The sequence below is a fragment of the Heterodontus francisci genome, chromosome 1 (genome assembly GCF_036365525.1).
Source record: "Heterodontus francisci isolate sHetFra1 chromosome 1, sHetFra1.hap1, whole genome shotgun sequence".
In the NCBI taxonomy this organism is placed as follows: Eukaryota; Metazoa; Chordata; class Chondrichthyes; order Heterodontiformes; family Heterodontidae; genus Heterodontus; species Heterodontus francisci.
The window spans coordinates 77,133,749-77,159,942 of NC_090371.1; the positions used below are offsets into that span (position 1 = coordinate 77,133,749).

Sequence of the window (26,194 nt, forward strand, 5' to 3'; positions counted from 1 at the left end):
TAGGTGAACTCTTGAACCACTTCCAGAGCGTGGTCGCCAATATTGATGGATGGAGCATTTCTGACATCCTGCCCCATGATGTTCGTTTTCTTGAGGCTGATGGTTAGGCCAAATTCATTGCAGGCAGACGCAAACCTGTCGATGAGACTCTGCAGGCATTCTTCAGTGTGAGATGTTAAAGCAGCATCGTCAGCAAAGAGGAGTTCTCTGATGAGGACTTTCCGTACTTTGGACTTCGCTCTTAGACGGGCAAGGTTGAACAACCTGCCCCCTGATCTTGTGTGGAGGAAAATTCCTTCTTCAGAGGATTTGAACGCATGTGAAAGCAGCAGGGAGAAGAAAATCCCAAAAAGTGTGGGTGCGAGAACACAGCCCTGTTTCACACCACTCAGGATAGGAAAGGGCTCTGATGAGGAGCCACCATGTTGAATTGTGCCTTTCATATTGTCATGGAATGAGGTGATGATACTTAGTAGCTTTGGTGGACATCCGATCTTTTCTAGTAGTCTGAAGAGACCACGTCTGCTGACGAGGTCAAAGGCTTTGGTGAGATCAATGAAAGCAATGTAGAGGGGCATCTGTTGTTCACGGCATTTCTCCTGTATCTGACGAAGGGAGAACAGCATATCAATAGTCGATCTCTCTGCACGAAAGCCACACTGTGCCTCAGGGTAGACGCGCTCGGCCAGCTTCTGGAGCCTGTTCAGAGCGACTCGAGCAAAGACTTTCCCCACTATGCTGAGCAGGGAGATTCCACGGTAGTTGTTGCAGTCACCGCGGTCACCTTTGTTTTTATAGAGGGTGATGATGTTGGCATCGCGCATGTCCTGGGGTACTGCTCCCTCGTCCCAGCACAGGCATAGCAGTTCATGTAGTGCTGAGAGTATAGCAGGCTTGGCACTCTTGATTATTTCAGGGGTAATGCTGTCCTTCCCAGGGGCTTTTCCGCTGGCTAGGGAATCAATGGCATCACTGAGTTCCGATTTGGTTGGCTGTATGTCCAGCTCATCCATGACTGGTAGAGGCTGGGCTGCATTGAGGGCAGTCTCAGTGACAGCATTCTCCCTGGAGTACAGTTCTAGGTAGTGCTCAACCCAGCGGTCCATCTGTTTGCGTTGGTCAGTGATTATGTCCCCCGATTTAGATTTGAGGGGGGTGATCTTCTTGATGGTTGGCCCAAGAGCTCTCTTCATGCCATCATACATTCCTCTGATGTTTCCGGTGTCTGAGGCCAGCTGAATATGACTGCATAGGTGTTGCCAGTAGTCGTTTGCGCAACGCCTAGCTGTTCTTTGTGCAGTACTTCTGGCTGCTTTAAGTGCTGCGGATGTTAAATCGCTGGGGGCTTTCTTGTAGTTCAAAAGTGCAATGCACTTAGCGGCTATGACAGGTTCCAGCTCTTCATTATGAGATTGAAACCAGTCTGCATTTCTCTTCGCACTTTTGCCGTAGGTGGTCAAAGCTGACTCATAGATGGCGTCTCTGATGTGGGCCCACTTGGTCTCAGCATCCCCTGTGGGAGTGTTTTGAAGGGCTGTTGCAAGTGAATTTAGAAATTTTTGTAACAGCTGTGGGTGAGAAATTCTGCTCGTGTTGATGCGCGGGTGGCCCTTCTGCTTGGAATGATGCAACTTCTTTGGCCTGAGTCTAACCTTGCTGCACACCAGGGAGTGGTCGGTGTCGCAGTCCGCACTGTGGAAGCTGCGTGTGATTTGAACACTGTTTAAGGCGGCTCGCCTTGTGACAATGAGGTCTAGCTGGTGCCAACGACGTGATCTTGGGTGCCTCCATGAAACCTGGTGACAGGGTTTAGTGTGAAAGAACGAGTTGGTGATGCAGAGGTTATGATAGGTACACAACTCAAGCAGTCTCTGCCCGTTCTCATTCATCCTTCCAACGCCATAGTGCCCAAGGCAGGAGGGCCATGAGTCATGGTCGGCCCCAACCCTGGCATTAAAGTCCCCCAGCAGGAATAGGTGTTCGGTGTTGGGGATGCTGCTAATGATGTTATGGAGTTGTTCATAGAACTGGTCTTTAGCTTCAGGTGCGGAGCAGAGTGTTGGAGCATAGATGCTGAGTAGGTGTACTGGACCAGAGGTGGTGAGCAGTCGGATGGACAGTATGCGTTCCGAGCCATTTGAGGGAGGCTCTATCATGCTGAGCAAGGAGTTTCTGATGGCGAAGCCCACTCCATGCTGTCTTGGTTTTTCAGGATCCCTGCCCTGCCAGAAGAAGGTGTAGTCTTGCTCTGCTAGAGAGCCACTCGCGGGGAGGCGAGTCTCCTGAAGTGCTGCAATGTCCACATTGAATCTACTGAGCTCGTTGTTAATGATGGCGGTCTTCCGAGAATCGTTGATTTGTGTAAGGTCTTCCGACAGGCCAGGACACATAGTTCTGACGTTCCAGCTTGCAAAGCGAAGGGCTGGTACCTTCTTTCCTTTTTTCATGTTGTTTGGTGCGGTGTATCAGTCCACCTTTCGGGCAATGACCCTGAGCTCCAAGCACCCATTGAAGCAGGCAGACTGTGGCGGGACAGAACCTTATTGACCGGGGGCTGCCCGGTTTGAGGCGGGCGGTAGCTGTCCAGTGAGGTGCAATGACCTCTCCCACCGACAAAGGCAACCCGTGGCGCCCAGTTTCTACGCCAATTTATCTGGACTTATAACCCGTAACTGCTGCCTTCCGTGTTGTTTTAGTCGCTGTGAGGCAACTATGGAGTGACCTCTCCATGGCGCATGCCTGGGCAAATTTATGGAGGTTGAGAGTTGCCCAGTCGTCAAAACCCCCCTCTCGGCCTTTCTGGTGGGGTCCAAAGGAGTGCAGGACACGACGTTTGGCACCAGTATGGCTGCAGGAACTGCCGGAAACATGCCAAAGGTGACACATGACCAGTATATATTGTATATAAATATGACCTGAACTTGGGTATGTATACCGTTGGCACAAAAATAGAGTGCATGGTTAACTGAAGAGGATTGTAAATGACTTCACAAGGACATAGAAAGGATAATAGATTGAGCTGACGAATATCCAATGAAATTTAATGAGGAGAAACGTGGGAGGAAGATTATCATAATGTATGAGGCTAATCAAGATTTCAACTATGTTTGTGTGGCGTAGCATGATGGAAAACCAGAGACATTACATTGCCACAGAGCCACTCGCTGGCTAAAGTGTGGAACTACATACCAGCCAGAAAAAAATACTAAGTATAAACTATTATTTTATTTGGTAACACTACATAGGATTAGATAGGATATACAGCACAGAAACTGGCCATACTGGCGTTTATGTTCCTCATCTAACTCTTATCGGCATAACCGTCTATTCCTTTCTCCCTCATATGTTTATCTAGCCTCCCCTTAAATGCATCTATATTATTTGCATCAACCAAGTTCCACATTCTCACCACTCTCTGGCTAAAGATGTTTCTTCTGAATTCCCTATTAGATTTCTTGGTGACTATCTTGTATTGATAGCCTCTAGTTTTGTTGTTCCCCAGAAGTGTAAACATTCTCTCTATCCATTCTATCAAAACCTTTCATAATTTTGAAGACCTCTTTAGTGTTCACTTAACATTGTTAAACCATCCCACATTGCCATCTACAGGCATAATAGGTACTGCATCAAATTCTGCAACTTGCCTTCACATTTTAAAAAATATAGTGGGTTTCTACTACCCACAACAACATCTTAGTAGTAGTTTACTGACATACTGTATGAGATGCAGTGCTTTGAGATTGTTTGTGCATTTCCCTGCACAATAATAACTGAGGGTCCCACGGAGGAAAGGACGGAAGATCAGTGTTAGGCCACACCCCAGAACCCTGTCTAATTTGAAATGGCCAAAGTTCTGGGAACAGAAAGCCTGCATGTCTGTCCTCACAACCTTGAAATAAAGGCAATGGGAGAGGTGAAAATGAACAAAGAGTTTGAAACTCTGGTGCTGAGATCTTATTATTGCAACATTATTAAAATTTTATTTCTGAATCATTGAAGAGTTAATTTGTTTGAGAAAAATAATCAATTTCTTCCTTTGTGTTTGCTTAGCTTTACTTGAATTTCAGTTCAAACTAAGCTGCATTTTAATCTATTTCATGGAAGTAATTGTCCTGCTTAATTAATGGATCCTTCAGATCTAAATTCTGTATTTCCTGCAGCTTGAAATTTGGCATGATGGAATGTCTTGCGATCGCAAGATAATGGCAGTTAAAGAAACACTTCGTCCCATCTCAGCTTGCCCACCAGATATTAAATTCATTTTAAATGTTTTGCAAAAAGAGGAAAGTACTGATTTTATGATTCAGCAAAGTTTCAAAATAATTATTCTGCCCTGCCCAGCTTGCCCCCCCCCCCCCCCCAGCCACTTTTATCAGTCCTCGTAATTTGTACTGTTCCTTTGGATCATTCTCAACCTCTTCCTAGGCCTCTGGGGGTTGGATGAGACACATATATGTTGCATTGATGTGAGAGCAAATCTGGCATAAATCAACTTTGTTTTAAATATCTCCCCTTCTAACTTTGGCCATTTGTACCCGTGTTTCAGCTTCACTGAAAATGTGTACCAAAATAATACATTTTTATACTTCTGTGATTTACAGAGAAAGCGAAGATTTGTTGGCAAACCGAGCTTTAGGCTGCTTCCTTATCCGTGTCAGTGGAAGTAGGGAAGGATACACGCTGACTTTTAGGTAACTTTTCTATTTTTTAGCCAGTTATAATCAACAGCATTGTCAGTAGGTGCTTTATTGTTGCTACAATTTACCAGTGTAGAAATCTCCAGTGGGTGAAGCATCTGTTACACAATAAATTCATCAAAAATATTCAACAAGATCATAGTGGAAATATTTTTGATGTGGGCGAGCTGATTAATTCAAAAAGTAGTTAATTATCATCGACAACTATAGCTGCCATAGGTTTACTTGACTTCTTTCAGTATGCTAGCACAGTGTTGGCAGGTATCACCCAGGCCTAGTCAGAATACATAGCAAATTTATCACAACTATAAAGTTTATTTATCCTCGTATTACCATACCTAGAATTCTACGTGACATACCTTGCATGGTTTATGCACTCTTGTTCTCTCTCTCTCCTCTCTCTCTCTCTCTCTCCTCTCTCTCTGCCTCCCCCCTCACTCTCTCTGCCTCCCCCCTCACTCTCTCTGCCTCCCCCTCACTCTCTCTGCCTCCCCCCTCACTCTCTCTGCCTCCCCCCTCACTCTCTCTGCCTCCCCCCTCACTCTCTCTGTCTCCCCCCTCACTCTCTCTGTCTCCCCCCTCACTCTCTCTGTCTCCCCCCTCACTCTCTCTGTCTCCCCCCTCACTCTCTCTGCCTCCCCCCTCACTCTCTCTGCCTCCCCCCTCACTCTCTCTGCCTGCCCTCTCTCTCTCATAGCAGGAAGCTGAATTCTGGTTCTTAACAATATAATGAAAAGTGCTGGAAATACTCAGCAATCTGACAGCATCTGTGGAGAGAGAAAAACAGAGTTAAAATTTCAGGTCGATGACCATCAAAGGTCCACACAAGAAGTTATTACAGCAAATTAGAACTTATGGAATTGGGGCGCCAAAATCTCTGCTACTTCATCAAAGAATTGAATCAAGTTAATCAAACATGATTGGCTTTTAACAAATCTGTGCTGGCATTCATTTATTAACCAAAATATTTCCAAGGGTGATTCATTTTCTCTCAGATTATTTTTTCTAGCCGTTCCCCACCACTGATGTTAGGTTCAAAAACAAGAAATGCTGGATTCACTCAGCAGGTCTGGCAGCATCTGTGGAAAGAGAAGCAGAGTTAACGTTTCGGGTCAGTGACCCTTCTTCGGAACCTAACTGATGTTAGGTTGACTGGCCTATTGTTGTTGGGTTTATCCTTCTCCCCTTTTTTTGAAGCGGTGTAACATTTACAAACCTCCAATCCTCTGGCACCGCTCCTATATCAAAGGAGAATTGGAAGATTGTGGTAAGAGCTTCCGTTATCTCCACCCTTTCTTCCCTCAGCAACCTAGGATACATGCCATCCGGACCAGGTGATTTTTCTACTTTGAGTATTGCCCATCCCAAACTCTCTGCAGTACCTCTTTCTCTAGTTTTATACTATCCAGTTTCTCTACTACATCAACTACAGTTTCTCTTCCAGTTTTACTTTGGCATTGGCAGCATCCTCTTCTTCAGTGAAGAATTTTGCAAATTAATCATTTTACTTCATGAAAATAAAAGCAAAATACTGCAGATGCTATCTGAAATAAAAGCAAGAAATGCTGGAAATACTCAGCAAGTCTGGCAGCATCTGTGGAGCGAGAAGCAGAGTTAACGTTTCGGGTCAGTGACCCTTCTTCGGAACTGCCCGAACAGCTGAGTATTTCCAGAATTTCTTGTTTTTATTTTTAATCATTTTACTTCCTCAGCCGTGTCTAGTGTCTCCACAAGATCATTTTTTTGGTCCATAATCAGTCCCTTGTCATTTTACTATTTATATTTTTATAAAAGGCTTTGAGTTCCCTTTTATATTACCCACTGATCTATTCTCATGCTTTCTTTGACCCTCGTTCCTTTTTTCCTGAGTTTAGTTAATTTTTTTTGGCATTACCGATGTCCAGCTCCTTTAAGTTAAGTTGCAGTAGATTTTTTTTAATTTAAAGAATTTGAAACTTTGAACATGATCAAATATATTAGTCACTTTTTGTTTTGTTTCATTGGTCTCTCAGATAAGAATTAATGTAGACAGCAAACCATCGTATTGCACACTTCTAGTTGCACTGTTCTGGTCCAATAAGTGTGAACTCATAAGCGCTTAACACGGAACTCCACCAGTCACAGGTGGATTTGAGGTTTCACAGGCCATTTTCTAGCCTGTTACTGCGATTGATAATGATAGCAGGTACAGTGCTGATGATCAGCCTATTGTTGGCTTGTCTGCCTCGTCTTCTGATATTGTGTGTCAACTTGGCTTGTTTGGTAGATAAAGAAAAATCTTGCATTGATGCATTTAAACAAAAAATCCTTAGGACTTTCCAAAATGCCAAAAGTATAGTCACTGTTGTTATATAGGCAACAAAAGCAGGGTTCCCACAGAACAAGGCACTACGAACAGCAATAAGGTGACTGGACCTTTTTTTTTGTTTGTGCTGCTTCAGAAATGAATGATGGCCGGAGTCCCCTGCTCTTTTTTGAAAAAGTGCTGTAATATCTTTTACATCCACCTGAACAGGCAGGTTAGTGTCTCCTCTGAAAGATGGGATCTCCAGCAATGCAGTACTCCCTCAGAATGACACTGAAATGTCAGCCTAGATTGTATCCTCTCCTGTAAATCAGAAGGTTGTAGATTCATGTCTTATACTGGGGTTGAACTCAAAGGTTCACACTCAAGTGTAGTATTGAAAATGCTACATTCTTGCAGATGAAACTGTGTGATGCTGGCTTTTCATAGAATCGTAGAAGGTTTACAGCACAGAAATAGGCCACTTGACCCATCATGTCTGCACCGGCCGGAAAAATAGAGCCACCAAGCCTAATCCCACTTTCCAGCATTTTATCGATAGCCCTGCAGGTTACGGCACTTCAGATGCACATCCACGCACCTCTTAGATGAGGTTTACTGCCCCTACCACCCTTTCAGGCAGTGAGTTCCAGACCCCCACCAACCTCCAGGTGAAAAAACTTTTCCTCATCTCCCCTCTAGTCTTTCTACCAATAACTTTAAATCTATGCCCCCGAGTCACTGACCTCTCTGCTAAGGTAAATAGACCCTTCACATTTTTGTACATCTCGATCAAATCTCCCCTCCGCCTCCTCTGTTCCAATCTTTCCTTATAGCTGCAAAATTCCAGTCCTGGCAACATGCTTGTAAATCTCCTCTATCCTCTCCAGTGCAATTACATGCTCTCTGTAATGAAGTGACCAGAGCTGCACATAGTACTCAAGTTGTGGTCTAATTAATGTTTTATGTAGTTCCAGCATAACTTCCCTGTTCTCATATTCTATACCTCGGCTAATGAAGGAAAGGATTGCATAGGCCTTCTTAACCACCTTTTTGACCTTTCCTGCTACTTTCAGGGATCTGTGGACATTCAGTCCAAGGTCCCTCACTTCTTCTATACCTCTCAGTATCCTCCCATTTATTGTGTATTCCTTCGCCTTGTTTGACCTCCTCAAATACATCACCTTACACTGCTCTGGGTTAAATTCCATTTGCCACTTTTCTGCCCACCTGACCAGTCCATTGATATTTTCCTGCAGTCTACAGCTATCCTCCTCGCTGTCAATTACGCGGCCAATTTGTGTGTCGTCTGCAAACTTTTTGATCATTCCCCATACATTTACATTCAAATCGTTAATATATACCACAAAAAGCAGGGGACTCTGCAGCGAGCCCTGTGGAACCCCATTGGAAACACCTTCCAGTTGCAAAAACACCCATCAACAGTTACCTTTTGTTTCCTGCCTCTGAGCCAATTTTGATTCCAGCTTACTACATTTCCCTGTATCCCATGGGCTTTTTTTAACCGATCTGCCATGTGGGGCCTTGTCAAAAGCCTTGCTAAAATTCATGTAGACCTCACCAATCCTCCTTGTTACTTCCTCAAAAAATTCAATCAAGTTGGTCAGACACGACCTTATAGAACATAGAACATACAGCACAGAACAGGCCCTTCGGCCCACAATGTTGTGCCGATCCTTTGTCCTCTGTCAAGGACAATTTAATCTATACCCCATCATTCTCCTTTATCCATATACCTATCCAAAAGCCTTTTGAAAGTCCCTAAAGTTTCTGACTCAACAACTTCCCCGGGCAAGGCATTCCATGCCTCGACCACTCTCTGGGTAAAGAACCTTCCCCTGACATCCCCCTTATATCTCCCACCCTTCACCTTAAATTTATGACCCCTTGTAACGCTTTGCTCCACCCGGGGAAAAAGTTTCTGACTGTCTACCCTATCTATTCCCCTGATCATCTTATAAACCTCTATCATGTCACCCCTCATCCTTCTCCTTTCTAATGAGAAGAGGCCTAGAATGTTCAGCCTTTCCTCGTAAGACTTATTCTCCATTCCAGGCAACATCCTGGTAAATCTCCTCTGCACCCTCTCCAAGGCTTCCACATCCTTCCTAAAATGAGGCGACCAGAACTGCACACAGTACTCCAAATGAGGCCTTACCAAGGTCCTGTACAGCTGCATCATCACCTCACGGCTCTTAAATTCAATCCCTCTGCTAATGAACGCTAACACCCCATATGCCTTCTTCACAGCCCTATCCACTTGAGTTGCAACTTTCAATGATCTATGCACATAGACCCCAAGGTCTCTCTGCTCCTCCACATGCCCAAGAACCCTACCGTTAACCCAGTATTTTGCATTCATGTTTGTCCTTCCAAAATGGACGACCTCACACTTTTCAGGGTTAAACTCCATCTGCCACTTTTCAGCCCAGCACTGCAACCTATCCAAGTCCCTTTGCAGACGACAATAGCCCTCCTCGGTATCCACAACTCCACCAACCTTTGTATCATCTGCAAATTTACTGACCCACCCTTCGACGTCCTCATCCAAGTCGTTAATAAAAATCACAAAGAGGAGAGGACCCAGAACTGATCCCTGCGGCACGCCACTGGTAACTGGGCTCCAGGCTGAGTATTTACCATCTAAGACCACTCTCTGCCTTCTATCAGTTAGCCAATTCTTAATCCAACTGGCCACATTCCCCACTATCCCATGCCTCCTGACTTTCTCCATAAGTCTACCATGGGGGACCTTATCAAATGCCTTACTAAAATCCATGTACACCACATCCACTGGTTTACCCTCATCCACTTGCTTGGTCACCTGCTCAAAGAATTCAATCAGGCTTGTGAGGCAAGACCTACCCCTCACAAAACCGTGCTGACTGTCCCGAATCAAGCAGTGTCTTTCCAGATGCTCAGAAATCCTATCCCTCAGCACCTTTTCCATCAACTTGCCTACCACCGAAGTAAGACTAACTGGCCTGTAATTCCCAGGGTTGTTCCTATTCCCTTTCTTGAACAGGGGCACAACATTTGCCACCCTCCAATCACCTGGTACCACCCCCGTCAGCAGAGAAGATGAAAAGATCATTGCCAGCGGCTCTGCAATTTCATCCCTTGCTTCCCATAACATCCTTGGATATACCCCGTCAGGCCCGGGAGACTTGTCTATCTTCAAGTTATTCAAAAACCCCAACACATCTTCCCTCCTAACGAGCACTTCCTCGAGCTTACCAGTCTGTTTCACACCGTCCTCTTCAGTAATACACCCCTTCTCATTCGTAAATACCGAAGAGAAGTACTCATTCAAAACCTCACTTATCTCTTCCGGCTCAACACACAGTCTCCCGCTATTGTCCTTGACCGGACCTATGGTCCCCCTAGTCATTCTCATATTTCTGACATACGCGTAAAAGGCCTTGGGGTTTTCTTTTATCCTACCCGCCAAGCATTTTTCATGCCCTCTCTTAGCTCTCCTAATCCCTTTCTTCAGATCCTTCCTGGCCATCTTGTATCCCTCCAGAGCTATGCCTGTGCCCTTTTTCCTCAACTTTATATACGCATCCTTCTTCTTCCTAACAAGACTCTCAACCTCTCTTGTCAACCACGGTTCCCTCACATGACCATCCCTTCCCTGTCTGACAGGGACATGCTTATCAATGGCCCCTACTATCTGCTCCTTGAAAAAGTTCCACATTTCGACCGTGCCCTTCCCTGCCAGCATATGCTCCCAACTTATGCTCCTCAGTTCCTGCCTGACAGCATCATATCTACCCTTCCCCCAATTGTAAACCTTGCCCTGTTGCACATACCTATCCCTCTCCATTACCACACCTTCCCTTAACAAATCCATGCTGACTATCTTTGATTAATCCAAGCCTTATTACGTAACAGTTTATCCTTTTTCTCAGAATTGATTCCAATAATTTGCCCACTACTGAGGTTCGACAGGCCTGTAATAATTCAATCTATCCCTTGCTTTTTTAAACAAACGTGCAACGTTAGGAGACCTTCAATTCTCCGGCACCACACCTGTATCCAGTGAGGATTGGAAAATAATGGTCAGATCTTTTGCTATTTCCTTCCTGGCTTCTTTTAACAGCCTGGGTACATTTCATCCGGCCCTGGTGATTTATCCACTTTCAAAAATGCTAATCCCCTTAATACTACTACTCTCCCTATGTTTATCACATCCAATATGGGCGGCACAGTGGCACAGTGGTTAGCACTGCAGCCTCACAGCTCCAGGGACCCGGGTTCGATTCCGGGTACTGCCTGTGTGGAGTTTGCAAGTTCTCCCTGTGTCTGCGTGGGTTTTCTCCGGGTGCTCCGGTTTCCTCCCACAAGCCAAAAGACTTGCAGGTTGATAGGTAAATTGGCCATTATAAATTGTCACTAGTATAGGCCGGTGGTAGGGACAGGTGGGGATGTTTGGTAGGAATATGGGATTAGTATAGGATTAGTATAAATGGGTTTGCGTCTGCCTGCAATGAATTTGGCCTAACCATCAGCCTCAAGAAAACGAACATCATGGGGCAGGATGTCAGAAATGCTCCATCCATCAATATTGGCGACCACGCTCTGGAAGTGGTTCAAGAGTTCACCTACCTAGGCTCAACTATCACCAGTAACCTGTCTCTAGATGCAGAAATCAACAAGCGCATGGGTAAGGCTTCCACTGCTATGTTCAGACTGGCCAAGAGAGTGTGGGAAAATGGCGCACTGACACGGAACACAAAAGTCCGAGTGTATCAGGCCTGTGTCCTCAGTACCTTGCTCTACGGCAGCGAGGCCTGGACAACGTATGCCAGCCAAGAGCGACGTCTCAATTCATTCCATCTTCGCTGCCTTCGGAGAATACTTGGCATCAGGTGGCAGGACTATATCTCCAACACAGAAGTCCTTGAAGCGGCCAACATCCCCAGCTTATACACACTACTGAGTCAGCGGCGCTTGAGATGGCTTGGCCATGTGAGCCGCATGGAAGATGGCAGGATCCCCAAAGACACATTGTACAGCGAGCTCGCCACTGGTATCAGACCCACCGGCCGTCCATGTCTCCGTTATAAAGACGTCTGCAAACGCGACATGAAATCGTGTGACATTGATCACAAGTCGTGGGAGTCAGTTGCCAGCATTCGCCAGAGCTGGCGGGCAGCCATAAAGACAGGGCTAAATTGTGGCGAGTCGAAGAGACTTAGTAGTTGGCAGGAAAAAAGACAGAGGCGCAAGGGGAGAGCCAACTGTGCAACAGCCCCAACAAACAAATTTCTCTGCAGCACCTGTGGAAGAGCCTGTCACTCCAGAATTGGCCTTTATAGCCACTCCAGGCGCTGCTTCACAAACCACTGACCACCTCCAGGCGCGTATCCATTGTCTCTCGAGATAAGGAGGCCCAAAAGAGAAAAAAAGAAGTATAAATGGGTGGTTGATGTTCGGCACAGACTCGGTGGGCCGAAGGGCCTGTTTCAGTGCTGTATCTCTAATCTAATCTAATACTTCACACTCTTCCTCCTTAACTACAATATCTGCATCGTTCTCCCTTTTGGTGAAGGCAGATGCAAAATATTCTTTAAGAACCATACCCACATCTTCCAGCTCCACACATAGGTTACTTTTCTGGTCTTTTATGGGCCCTACTCTTTCCAAGTTTCCTTAGTTATCTCCTTACTCTTAATGTATTGATAAAACATCTTTGGGTTCTCTTTCATTTTGCTTGCCAATATTCTTTTGTGCCCTCTCTTTGCTTTCCTAATTTCCTTTTCGATTCCACCTCTCCACTTTCTATACTCCTCTCGGCCTTTTGTAGTATTGAGTTCTCAGTGTCAGACATAAGCTTTCCTTTTCTGCCTTATCTTGCCCTTTAAGCTCCTTGACATCCATGACATTCTAGATTGGCCGTCCCACCCTTTTTCTTTGAGGGAACATGTTTACTTTGAACCCCCTGAATCTCCCCTCTGAATGCCTCCCACTGCTCTGACACCTTGAAGTAGTTGTTTTCAGTCCACTTTCGCTAAATCATTCCTCAGCTTAGTAAAATTTGTCTTGCCCCAATTGAGAACTCCAACTCCTGTTCTATCTCTGTCCTTTTCCATAATTATGTTAAAACTAACTGAATTATGATCACCACCACCAAAATGCTCTCCCACTGCCACTCCTTCCACCTGCCCAGCTTCATTGCCTAAAACCAAGTCTAGAACCACGCCCTCTCGTTAGACCTGCTACATACTGGCCAAAAAAGTTCTCCTGAATGTACCTCAAGAATTCTGTATTCTCCATTCCTTTCACACTAAAAGTATCCCAGTTAATATCGGGGTAGTTAAAATCCCCTACTATTGCTACCCTTTTGTTCTTGCACTTCTCAGAGATTTACCTACATATCTGCTCCTTTGGGCGGGGAGGGGGGAGGCTATAGTACGCTCCCCCTTTTTTGTTCCTAAGCTCAATCCATGTGGCCTCAATTGATGATCCTTCTAACATATCATCCTTCCTCACAGATATAATTGCTTCTCTAACCAAAATTGCCACCCCCTCCCTATTTATCCCCCTTTCTATTTTATCTGAAACCCTGTAACCAGGAACATTGAGCTGCCATTCCTGTCCCTCTTTATGCCATGTTTCTGTAATAGCTATGATATCATACTGCCATGTTTCTATCTGTGCCCTCAGCTCATCTGCTTTATTTACTATACTCCAGGCATTGAAGTATATACCCTTGACCACTGCCAAACTCTCTTTATTTTCAGTCCTTTGTTTCTTCTGCCTCCCAGACTCGCTCACTAATTTTCTGCCTTCTGTTTCTGATTTTGCCCCATCTGAGTCTACCCTCAGGTTCTCATACCCCTGCCAAACTAGTTTAAACCTTGCCCCAACGTACTAGCAAAACATCCAGCAAGGATATTGGTGCTGGTCCTATTGAGATGCAAACTGTCCGGCTAGTACAGTCCCACCTCCCCCAGAACCAGTCCCACCTCCCCCAGAACCAGTCCCAATGCCCCAGGAACTGAAGCCCTCCCTCTTGCGCCATCTCTCCAGCAACACATTCATCTGCTCTAACCGCCTGTTTCTATGCTCGCTAGCGCGTGGCACTGGGTGTAATCTGGAGATTACCACCTCGGAAGTCCTGCTTTTTAATGACCTACCTAGCTGCCTAAAATTTGCTTTCAGGACCTCATCACTCTTTCTACTTATGTCGTCGGTACCAATGTGAACCACGACCTCTGACTGTTCACCCTCCCACTTAACTTCCTGCAGCCACTCTGTGACATCCTTGACCCTGGCACCATCGAGGCAACATACCATCCTGGAGTCATGTCTACAGCCACAGAAATGCCTGTCTGTTCCCTTAACTATCGAATCCCTTACCACTATTTCTCTTCCACTCTTCTTCCTTCCCACCCGTGCAGCTGAGCCACCCTTGGTGCTCCGAACTTGGCTGTTGCTACACACCTCTGAGGAACCATCGCCCTCACCAGTGTCCAAAATGGAAAACCGGTTCATGAGCAAGATAGACTCAGAGGATTCCTGCACTACCTGCCTGGTCCTCCTAGACTTTCTGGTGGTTGCACATTCCTAACCTGCGGTGTGACCAGCTCCCGAAACGTGCTATCCATGTAGTCCTCAGCCTCATGGATGCACCACAGTGACTCCAGCCGCCACTAGAGTTCCAAAACCCAGAGCTCAAGTTTCTGCAGCTGGTGACACTTCCTGTGGACGTGTTCATCAAGGCCACTTGAAGCATCCATGACTTTCCACATACCACAGGAAGCACATTCCACTCGGCCAAGTTGCCCTGTCATAGCTTAACCTTACTTTTAAACAAGTTGCTAGTATAATGTAGAATTACAAACCCTAAAGTCTGCAATCTGCCCACACCTATGTGAAATGGATTTGAGCAGTTCCTCTACAGAGAGTTGGCATGGACTCGGGTCGAATTTCATCCTCTGTGCCGTAATGACTCTATGATTCTCTGGCCTATTCATCCTCTTAGTTAAAAATTCATGGTAATTCCTTTAAGTTGAGAAAACAGGTAATAGTACTGACTGAACAAAATATAGCCCAATCATTCCAAGCTGTTAGAGATGGGAGAGAGCAATTTGATCCATCAAAACTCCTCTCTCTCTTGTACAATCTGGTTCAATGAGGAGTGCAAGAGGGTATGCCAGGAGCAGCACCAGGCATACCGCAAAATGAGATATCAACCTGGTGAAGCTACAACACAGGACTACTTGTATGCCAAACAGTGGAAGCAGCATGCAATAGGCAGGGCTAAGCAATCCCATAACCAACGGATCAGATCTAAGCTTTGCAATCCTGCCACATCCAGTCGTGAATGGTGGTGGACAATTAAACAATTAACAGGAGGTGGAGACTTCACAAATATCCCCATCCTCAATGATGGGGGAGCCCAGCACACAGTGCAAAAGACAAGACACAAGCATTTGCAACCATCTTTAGCCAGAAGTGCCAAGTGGATGATCCATCTCAGCCTCCTCCAGAGGTCCCCAGCATCACAGATGCCAGTATTCCGCCAATTCAGTTCACTCCATGTTATATCAAGAAACAGCTGAAGCTGCTGGATGCTGCAAAGGCTATGGGCCCTGACAACATTTCAGCAATAGTACTGAAGACTTGTGCTCCATAACTAGCCACACCCATTGCCAACTTGTTCCAGTACAGCTATAATAAAAGCAAAATACTGCGGATGCTGGAAATCTGAAATAAAAACAAGAAATGCTGGAACCACTCAGCAGGTCTGGCAGCATCTGTGGAAAGAGAAGCAGAGTTAACGTTTCGGGTCAGTGACCCTTCTTCGGAACTGACAAATATTAGAAAAGTCACAGGTTATAAGCAAGTGAGGTGGGGGTGGGGGTGGGGCAAGAGGTAACAAAGGAGGTCTAGATTGGACCAGGCTGCATAGCTGACCAAAAAGTCACGGAGCAAAGGCAAACAATATGTTAATGGTGTGTTGAAAGACAAAGCATTAGTACAGATTAGGTGTTAATACACAGCAAGTGCAAACCTGAAAAAAACAGTGAGTAAGCAAACTGAACAAACTAAGATGAAATGAAATAAATGCAAAAAAAAAGATTGTAAAAAATGTAAAAAAGAATGTAAAAAGAAAGAAAAAAAAATCACTAAAAATGAAAGTAAAATGGGGGGCTGTCATGCTCTGAAATTATTGAACTCAATGTTCAGTCCGGCAGGCTGTAGTGTGCCTAATCGGTAGATGAGATGCTGTTCCTCGAGCTTGCGTTGATGTTCACTGGTACAGCTATAATACTGACATCTACCCAACAATGTGGAAAATTGCCCGGGTATGTCCTGTGCATAAAAAACTGGACAAATCCAACCCAGCCAGTTACCGCCCCATCAGTCTGCTCTCGCTCATCAGCAAAGTGATGGAAGGGGTCGTCAACAGTGCTGTCAAGTGGCACTTACTCAACAATAACCTGCTTGCTGATGCTCAGTTTGGGTTTCAGGGCCACTCACCTCCTGACCTCATTACAGCCTTGGTTCAAACATGGACAAAAGAGCTGAACTCAAAAAGTGAGGTGAGAGTGACTGCCCTTGACATCAAGGCAGCATTTGACTGAGTATGGCATCAAGGAACCCGAGCAAAACTGGAGTCAGTGGGAATCAGCGGGAAAATTCTCCACTGGTTGGAATCATACCTAGCACAAAGGAAGAGGATTGTAGTTGTTGGAGGTCAATCATCTCAGTCCCAGGACATCACTGCAGGAGTGTGCTAGGCCCAACTATCTTCAGCTTCTTCATCAATGGCCTTCCTTCCGTCATAACATCAGAAGTGGGGATGTTCGCTGATGATTGCACAATGTTCACCACCATTCACGACACCTCAGATACTGAAGCAGCCCGTGTAGAAATGCAGAAAGACCTGGACAACATTCAGGGTTCGGCTGATAAGTGGCAAGTAACATTCACGCCACACAAGTACCAAGCAATGACCATCTCCAAAAAGAGAGAATCCTACAATCTCCCCATGGCATTCAATGGCATTACCATTGCTGAATGCACCCACTATCAACATCATGGGGGTTACCATTGACCTGAAACTGAACTGGAGCAGTCATATAAATACCGTGGCAACAAGAGTCGGTCAGAGGCTAGGAATCCTGCAGCAAGTAACTCACCACCTGACTCCCCAAAGCCTGTCCACCATCTACAAGGTACCAGGCAGGAATGTGATGGAATACTCTCCACTTGCCTGGATGGGTGCAGCTTCAACAACACTCAAAAAGCTCGACACCATCCAGGACAAAGTAGCCTGCTTGATTGGCACTCCATCCACTACCTTCAACATTTACTCCCTCTACCACTGACGCACAGTGGCAACAGTGTGTACCATCTACAAGATGCACTGTAGTAATGCACCAAGGCTCCGTAGACAGCACCTTCCAAACCCACGACCTCTACCAACTAGAAGGACAAGGACAGCAAATGCATGGGAACACCACCACCTCTAAGTTCCCCTCCAAGTCACACACCATCCTGACCTGGAACTATATCACCGTTCCTTCACTGTCACTGGGTTAAAATCCTGGAACTCCCTTCCTAACAGCACTGTGGGTATACCTACCCCAAATGGACTGCAGCAGTTCAAGAAGGCAGCTCACCATCACCTTCTCAAGGGCAATTGGGGATGGGTAATAAATGCTGGCCTGGCCAGTGATGCCCACATCCCATTAATGAGTTTAAAAAATTGTCAGTTCATGGCACTCTTGGCTCTGAGTCACAAGGTTTGGGTTCAAGTCCCACTCCCGGGCTTGAGCACAAAAATCATGGCTGACCCCCTTCCACCCCCCCAAGGCAGTACTGCATTGTCGGAGGTGCCGTCTTTCGGATGAGATGTTAAACTGAGGTCCCGTCTTCCTGCTTGTAAAAGATCCCATGGCACTATTTCGAAGTAGTAAGTTTCCCCGGTGTCCTGGCCGATATTTATCTCTCACTAAACATTACAAAATCAAATTATCTGGTCATTATCACGTTTGTGGGAGTTTGTTGTGTGCAAATTGGCTGTCACGTTTCCTACGTTACGACAGTGACTACACTTCAAAAGTACTTCATTGACTGTAAAGCACTTTGAAATGCCCTTTGGTTGTGAAAAGTGCTATATAAATGCAAGTCTTTCTTTTCTTTGTTTATCATGGCACCTTTATTGGAGAAAAGCATCCCAAAGTAGTCACAGGAATGTAACTAAAAAAATTGGGTGCTGATTCAAAGAGAGAGGTTTTGGGAGGGGGTCACCAAAAGATTGTTCAAAGAAGTGGATTTTAAAGGTAGTCTCAGAGGTACAGGAGGTGAAGAGACAGTGGGGTTAAAGGAGGCAATTCTAGATACGGTGTCTACGGGTTGGATTTTAAGAGCCCGCTGCCGCTATTGGCAGCAGGCAAAAAAAATGGCGGCTCGCACATGCAGGCCATACGCTGCAGAGCCACCACGATCTCTCACGCAGCGGTTCATTTAAATAGCAGGGTCGGCCCACCCCAAACCCCTAAATCATGTGGAGGGGTGGGCTGTCCGATGTGGCCATTTTTAAAGTGCAGCCAGCCCTTCTGATCAATTTGAATTGTTAAAGGAGCAAATAAAATTATAAGATCCCTTTCCCATCCCCCCAATATCAATTACATTAAGTATTTGCCCTTCTCCCCCAAAAACACTGACCTTTGAATGTGACCTTCCTTCCATCCCCAGACTTGACAAAGTTTAAAGTTCACCCTTTCCCACCATCCCCTCATCCTCTACACTCATTACCTTTATTTGACCCTGTTCTCTTCCCCCTCCATCCCCTGTACTAAAATTCTTAACTCCCCCCACGCCCCCCTCCCCACCAGTGTCACACCTGCTTTCCCCAGACAGGGAAGTGAAGGCACAGGAGTGCCAGCCGCTGCATTAAAGATCGCTGCGGTCCCGGAAGTTTGGAGGTAAATTTATGTTAATGTATTTATTTTAATAATTTACATATTTAAATGTAGGTCCCTTCGCCCAGCGGTGTTGGGGGGGGTGCTGCCATGGACTGCCGAGAGGATCGGGCCAGGCCCTCCCGTCATCAGGCTGTGTGGTGGGCCTCTGCCAGAACCATCTTCCGATCCCCTCCCCTGAAAGGAACTTTGTACATCTAGATATTGAACCATAATGGATAGGGCATGTGTGACATATTGCAACAACTGCCACAGATTCAACATCTACGTGATATGGTGTACTTGTTGTCCAAATGCTCGAATTTTACACAATAAATCCTAGAGGCAATGAAAAAGGCTGATGTCTGAGCAATAACACATCGCTTGCAGTGGTCAGATAATCAGGTCATTTTTGTGATTTCTCACAATTAACTCCCAGCATTCGAAGCTAGTTGAAGTGTGCATTTGTAAAATTTACTCCCCCAGCTCATTTGTACAAAATTGTTGGGAACAGATGTGTTAACAATAATGGTTATGTTACTGGGCCAAGGAAGGAATCTGTCTTTCTTACCTGGTCTGGCCTACATGTGACTGCAGGCCCACAGCAATGTGGTTGACTCTTAACTGCCCTCTGAAATGACCTAGCGAGCCACTCCATTGTATTGAAGAAGGCAACACACCACCAGCTTCTCGAGGGTATTTAGGAATGGGCAAGAAATACTTGCCAGTGCCACTCACATCCCGGAATGAATTTTTAAAAATCGTGGTTAGTAGTGGACTGTATTTCAAAGAACACAGTTTCAGATTGAACCAATTCCCAGTTAGTTAACAACTTCTCAGAGGGGGAGAAAAGGCTCCATTGAAGTACCTTTAGGAGTCGGACATTTACTATGATTGATAAGCAGTTATGTTAAATTGGTCTCCGTTAAAATAGATATAAATGCTACCCATCCATTTAGGAGACTGCAGTGTTTTCACAGAGGTATGGTGCATGTTATGTGTATCCCAACATAGTCATAGTTTGGGGCCAATGACTTCTCCATGCTGTCTATCCACTTTTCTTAGTGGTAAAGCTGCATGCATGTAATTAAAAATCTGGTTTTAACCTCGTTACTACTTTAACTTCATAGTAAATTTGATTCAGATTCCCAATTCAGTGAAAATACAAGAAGTAAAAATCCAATTGTCTGGTTGGATAATTAAATTAAAAGCCAGGCTATTCAAGTGTAATCACTTATTTAATATAAATAAAAACAAGAAATGCTGGAAATACTCAGCTGGTCTGGCAGCATCTGTGGGGAGAGAAGCAGAGTTAACGTTTCGGGTCAGTGATCCTTCTTCGGAACAGGCAAATATTAGAAATGTCAAAGGTTATAAGCAAGTAAAGTGGGGGTGGGGCAAGAGATAACAAAGGAGAAGGTGTAGATTGGACAAGGCCACAGATTAGCTGGCCAGAAGGTCATGGAGCAAAGGCAAACAATATGTTAACGGTGTGTTGACAGACAAAGCATTAGTACAGATAGGGTGTTAACGGACTGAAGATTGAACAGCTGCAAGTACAAATATGGAAAATAAACAGTGGGTAAGCAAAATGAACAAACTGAGATGAAATAAAATAAACATCCAAAAAAAAAATGTAAAAAAAAAACTAAAAATATAAGTAAAATGGGGAACCAGTCATGCTCTGAAATTATTGAAGTCAATGTTCAGTCCGGCAGGCTGTAGTGTGCCTAATCGGTAAATGAGATGCTGTTCCTCGAGCTTGCATTGATGTTCACTAGAACACTGCAGCAATCCCAGGATAGAGATGTGAGCATGAGAGCAGGGGGGAATGTTGAAATGGCAAGCAACCGGAAGCTCAGGGTCCTGCTTGTGGACTGAGCGGGGATGTTCCGCAAAGCAGTCACCCAGTCTGCGTTTGGTCTCCCCAATGTAGAGGAGACCACATTGTGAGCAGCGAATACAGTATACTACATTGAAAGAAGTACAAGTAAATCACTGCTTCACCTGAAAGCAGTGTTTGGGGCCTGGGGTAGTGAGGAGAGAGAAGGTAAGTGGGCAGGTGTTACACCTCCTGTGATTGCAGTGGAAGGTGCCATGGGAAGGGGACAAGGTGGTGGGGGTCATGGAGTGGACCAGGGTGTCGCTGAGGGAACGATCCCTCCGGAATGCTGACAGGGGAAGGGAGGGGAAGATGAGTTTGGTAGTGGCATCACGCTGGAGGTGGCGGAAATGGCAGAGGATGATCCGATACACTCATTTGTTTATTATTAACATTTTTATTCCCCAGAGGTGTAGATCGGTGCAGACACTACATGATTGAAATGCAGCCAAATGGGAAGTATGTGATACTGGGTGAAGATAGGGCCCACCCATCGCTGCCAGACTTAGTGGAGTATTACAAAACTGTTGGAATTGAGCCATTCATGGAAGTCCTTACTACACCTTGTGGGCAGGTAAGTAGTTTTTGCATTCTTTAAGGCTTATTCCCCCAGTTGTCTTGAGCCGTTTTATAATATGCATGTGGTGCCAGAAGGTAGTCTGGCTCAGATCTTTTTTTTTTGCATTAAGAAACTTCCTATTTAGAAGTAAATAGCTGTAACACTAACTCCCTCATGATTCTCCCCGTGTCACCAAATTCCATGTGAATTCTTAATTCACGTTGTTTTCTTGTCTAGTATAGTTATCGATACGATACTTCTATAATGAGGTTGGTACTGAAAATCAGTACATAGCAACTTTTCACAAGTTTGATGATTTTATGGAGCATTACTTCTAATAACCAGTAAATGTTTAGTTCCATTTAACAAGCCTTCCTGTACTGGTATGTAATACTTAAAATTCTTCCTTGTGTGTGTGTGTTGCTTAGTCCATGTGCAAAACCCAAGGACATTTAGGAATAAAACATGCTTTTTCATGTAATAATTTTGGCCCAAATAACTAGTTGCGCTCTGATGACTATTTCTCTTTTTACTACATTATTAAAGATTTTTGGGCTTTCAGAATTTTTTAAGCTTATAATTTTTGTCATATTTGTAGATTATTTTTTGAAGCTGTGCACCTGGTTCTTGCCACCTCTTCCATTTTCCCCCTTCGCAACTGTCCTCTACTGTTCCTGCCCGTCTTCATGATCGTGCCTTCATCGCCAAGCCTTTTCAATACGCAGACATCATCTTTTCTTCACTACTGTCCTGGCATTAAGCAAGGAAACAGACTCATTGTATTTAAAAAAAATTGCTGTGCTTGTGAGACTAGGGAGCCAATGTGGACAAGGGAAAATAGAGAAGAGACACGAAATGGCATGGGGAAATTGGTGGGGAGAAGGTAAATGATAGCAGAGGTAGGGATATGGAAAAGGCCAGGAAAATGGAGGAGACTGGGTCAGAGAAAGTGAGGAAAGAATGGGATGCGCACACAGGAATGTGTGTATGTTTTCTGGATGCGGACAGCGTCCAACTCAGTTATGATTCTCCTCCCCACTGTTGACAATTGTATGGTGAACATATGAAGAATTGAAACTTGTGCAGGGTACTGGAAGGCTATTGTAACCTATCCAATTAAAACCAAGCCATTGTCAAAGCTTTTACAAACCTAATAGCTAGAAAGGCAGAATAGTTTCACATGGGGTAACAAGTAAATATGTGCTTCCTTCAAAGAATTTGTCACACTGCTACAATACCCAAAAATTAGTGATTATATTTCCCTCTTTTTAGTATAGTCTGAAGTTAATTAGATTTTTTATTTACTTGTCGGGTCTGCTGAGCTGACTTGTTCATAGTGCCCAGAGAAGAAAATGGGGACATTACAAAAATGAGAAAATGCAGCAGTAGGTCAACTATATTTTTTGTGGTTCACAAAGGGTCCTGCTTAGTATTTTGTTCCTCTCTAATATTGGACGCTTCACAACAATGAAGTATTTCATCAAGCAAATTGAACAAGAACAGGCACAACTCGGCCTTTAACAGTAATTAGTTTGAATGTCAGGCACAGTTGGAATTTTCATTTCGAAACTTCGAGTCCAGGGTTTTACAACTACAGCAAATAGTAAGAAAATTCAAACTAATAATCTTCAGAGAAAGAAAGAACTTGCAAATGTAAACACCTTATCGTATGGTCAGAATGTCCTGAAGTGCTTTATCATAGAATAGTACAGCATGGAAGGAGACCATTTTGGCTCTTCGAGCCTGCAATGGCTGTTTTGAAGAGCAATCCAGTCAGTCCCACTTCAGCATTCTTCCCCCATATCCCTGCATTTTCTTCTCCTTCCAGTATTTATCCAATTCCCTTTCAAGACGAGGGCCCATCTGCCTGATCCCATGGCATTATTTTGGAGAAGAGCAGGGGAATTACCCCAGTGCCCTGACCAATATTTATCCTTCAATCAACATTACAAAAAACAGACTATCTGGTCATTAACACATTGCTGTTTGTGGGAATTTGTTGTGTGCAAAATTGGCTGCTGTACTTGCTAACTTACAGCAGTGGCTACACTTCAAAAGTACTTAATTGGTTGTAAAGTACTTAGAGACGGCCAGTGGCCGTGAAAAGTGCTAAATAAATGTAAGTCTCTCTTTCTATCTGTATCCACTACCCTATCAGGCAGTGTATTCCAATTCATAACTATCATTGTGTAAAAAGTTATTTGCCATGTCGCCTTTGGCCATTTACCAGTCACCTTTGCGCACTGGTCACCACTGACCCTTCAGACACTAGAAGCAGTTTCTCTTGATTTTACTGTATTTTTTTTGATTTGTTTTGGAATGTGAGCATCACTGGTAAGGACAGTGCCCTTGAGAAGGTGGTGGTGAGCTGCCTTCCTGGACCGCTCCAGTCCATGTGGTGTAGATACACCCACAGTACTGTTAGGAAGGGAGTTCCAGCATTTTGATCCAGTGATAATGAAGGAATGGCGATTTAGTTCCAAGTCAAGATGGTGTGTGGCTTGGAGGGGAACTTGCAGGTGGTGGTATTCCCATGCATCTGCTGCCTTTGTCCTTCCACATCCTCCAGAAAACAGAGAGTAGGAATAAATGGCTCATTCTCGTGTTGATAGGCTGTGACCAGTGGGGTACCGCAGGGATCAGTGCTTGGGACCCTGCTGTTCACAATATATATCAACGATTTGGATGTGGGAACCAAATATAATATTTCCAAGTTCGCAGATGACACAAAACTAGGTGGGAATGTGTGTTGTGAGGAAGATGCAAAGCTGATTCAAGGCAATTTTGAAAGACTTAGTGAGTGGGCAAGAACCTGGCAGATGGAATATAATGTGGAAAAATGTGAGGTTACCTTTCGGGAGCGGAGAGCAATCGGGTATGGAAAAAAGTCAACAGTGACATCACAGGAAAGCTGCAAGGTGATTGGTTGGTGAGTAGCAGCTGTTAGTGTCTGTAAATAGCTTTAAAAAAATCAGGGGAAAGTTCTTTTTTTAAACCTACTTTAAGTGATCAGGTTAGTACTGCTAAAGTGTGTTTTTTTTTATATTGGTGTCACTTATTAAGGACTTTAGATTGTAGTGGGTAGTATTTGGAGGAGAACAAGGCCCCTAGTGTAATTAGTATTTTTTAAAGGGAGTAACTTATTAACCTAAAGGTAAGTCATGGCAGGAGAGCTCAGCCCCATGATATGCTCCTCCTGTGCTATGTGGGAAATCAGTATCCAGTATCCCTGACGGCCATGTATGCGGGAAGTGTATCAATCTGCAGCTGCTGGCTGCCCACATTACGGAGCTGGAGCTGCGGGTGGATTCACTGTGGCGTACCCGCGATGCTGAGAGCGCCATGGATAGCACATTTAGCGAGGTGGTCACACTGCAGGTAATGGCTGCACAGGCAGAAAAGGGATGGGTGACCACCAGGCGGAGTAGTAGGCGCAAGCAGGTAGTGCAGGAGTCCCCTGTGGCCATCCCCCTCTCAAACAGATATACCGCTTTGGATACTGTTGGGGGGGATGACCTCCCAGGGGAAAGCAGCAACAGCCAAGTTCGTGGAACCATGGATGGCTTTGCTGCACAGCAGGAGAGAAAAGACTGCGAAAGCCATAGTGATAAGTGATTCAATTGTAAGGGGAACAGACAGGCATTTCTGTGGCCGCAAACGAGACTCCAGGATGGTATGTTGCTTCCCTGGTGCTAGGGTCAAGGATGTCTTCTGAAGGAGGAGGGTGAACAGCCAGTGGTCGTGTTACATGTCGGTACCAATGACATGGATAGATAAAGGGATGAGGTCCTGCAAGATGAATTTAAGGAGTTAGGAGCTAAATTAAAAGCAGGACCTCAAAGATAGTAATCTCAGGATTACTTCCTGTGCCACGTGTTAGTGAGTATAGGAACAGGAGAATAGACCAGATGAATGCACGGCTGGAGAAATGATGCAGGAGGGAGGGATTTAGATTCCTGGGACACTGGGACTGGTTCTGGTAAGCTGGGACCTGTACAAGCGGGACGTGTTACACCAAGGCAGGACCGGAACTGAAGTCCTCGCGGGGGTGTTTGCTAGTGCTGTTGGGGAGGATTTAAACTAGAATGGCAGGGGGGTGGGAACCTGAATGGGGAACCTAAGTGGGGAGACTGAGGAGGAAACCAGGATAGAAACGAAAGACAGGAAACAAAAAAGACAAAAGTGGAAGACATAGAAATAAAGGGCAAGAAACAAATCGGGCCATAGTGTGAAATTATTCTAGGATGACTAAGGATGTTAAAAAGATAAGCCTAAAGGCATTGTGTCTCAATGCACGGAGTATTCGCAATAAGGTAGGCAAATTAACTGCGCAAATTTATGTAAATGGATACGATATAGTTGTGATTACAGAGACATGGCTGCCAAGGATGGGAACTGAACATCCAGGGGCATTCAATATTTAGGAAGGACAGGCAAAAAAGGAAAGAAGGTGGAGTAGCATTGTTAGTAAAAGAGGAAATCAATACAATAGTGAGGAAGGATATTAGCTCAGAGAATCCCGATGTGGAATCTGTATGGGTGGAGCTAAGAAACACCAAGGGGCAGAAAACGTTGGTGGGGGTTGTATATCGACCCCCAAACAGCAGAGGTGATGTAGAGGATGGCATTAAACAGGAAATTAGAGACGCATGTAATAAGGGTGCAACTATAATTATGGGTGACTTTGATCTACATGTAGATTGGGCAAACCAAATTAGCAATAATACTGTGGAGGAGGAACTCCTGGAGTCTGTACTTGATGGTTTTTTGGACCAGTACGTTGAGGAACCAACAAGGGAACAGGCTTTCCTAGACAGGGTATTGTGT

At 44.9% G+C, this 26,194-nt stretch overlaps 1 protein-coding gene across 3 annotated transcripts in view; it reads left to right on the forward strand.

The window, feature by feature from the left end:
* The window catches only part of LOC137370107 (myosin-IIIb), a 250,764-nt gene that overhangs the window by 173,687 nt on the left and 50,883 nt on the right, over positions 1 to 26,194 (forward strand). For all 3 annotated transcript variants that reach the window (XR_010975080.1, XM_068032267.1, XM_068032282.1), the window contains 2 exons: positions 4,602 to 4,691; positions 21,217 to 21,382. Coding sequence is in view for 2 of the 3 variants with exons in the window: in XM_068032267.1 (XP_067888368.1) it covers positions 4,602 to 4,691; positions 21,217 to 21,382 (256 nt within the window). In the remaining variant the exon portion in view is untranslated. The remainder of the gene's footprint in view (positions 1 to 4,601; positions 4,692 to 21,216; positions 21,383 to 26,194) is intronic.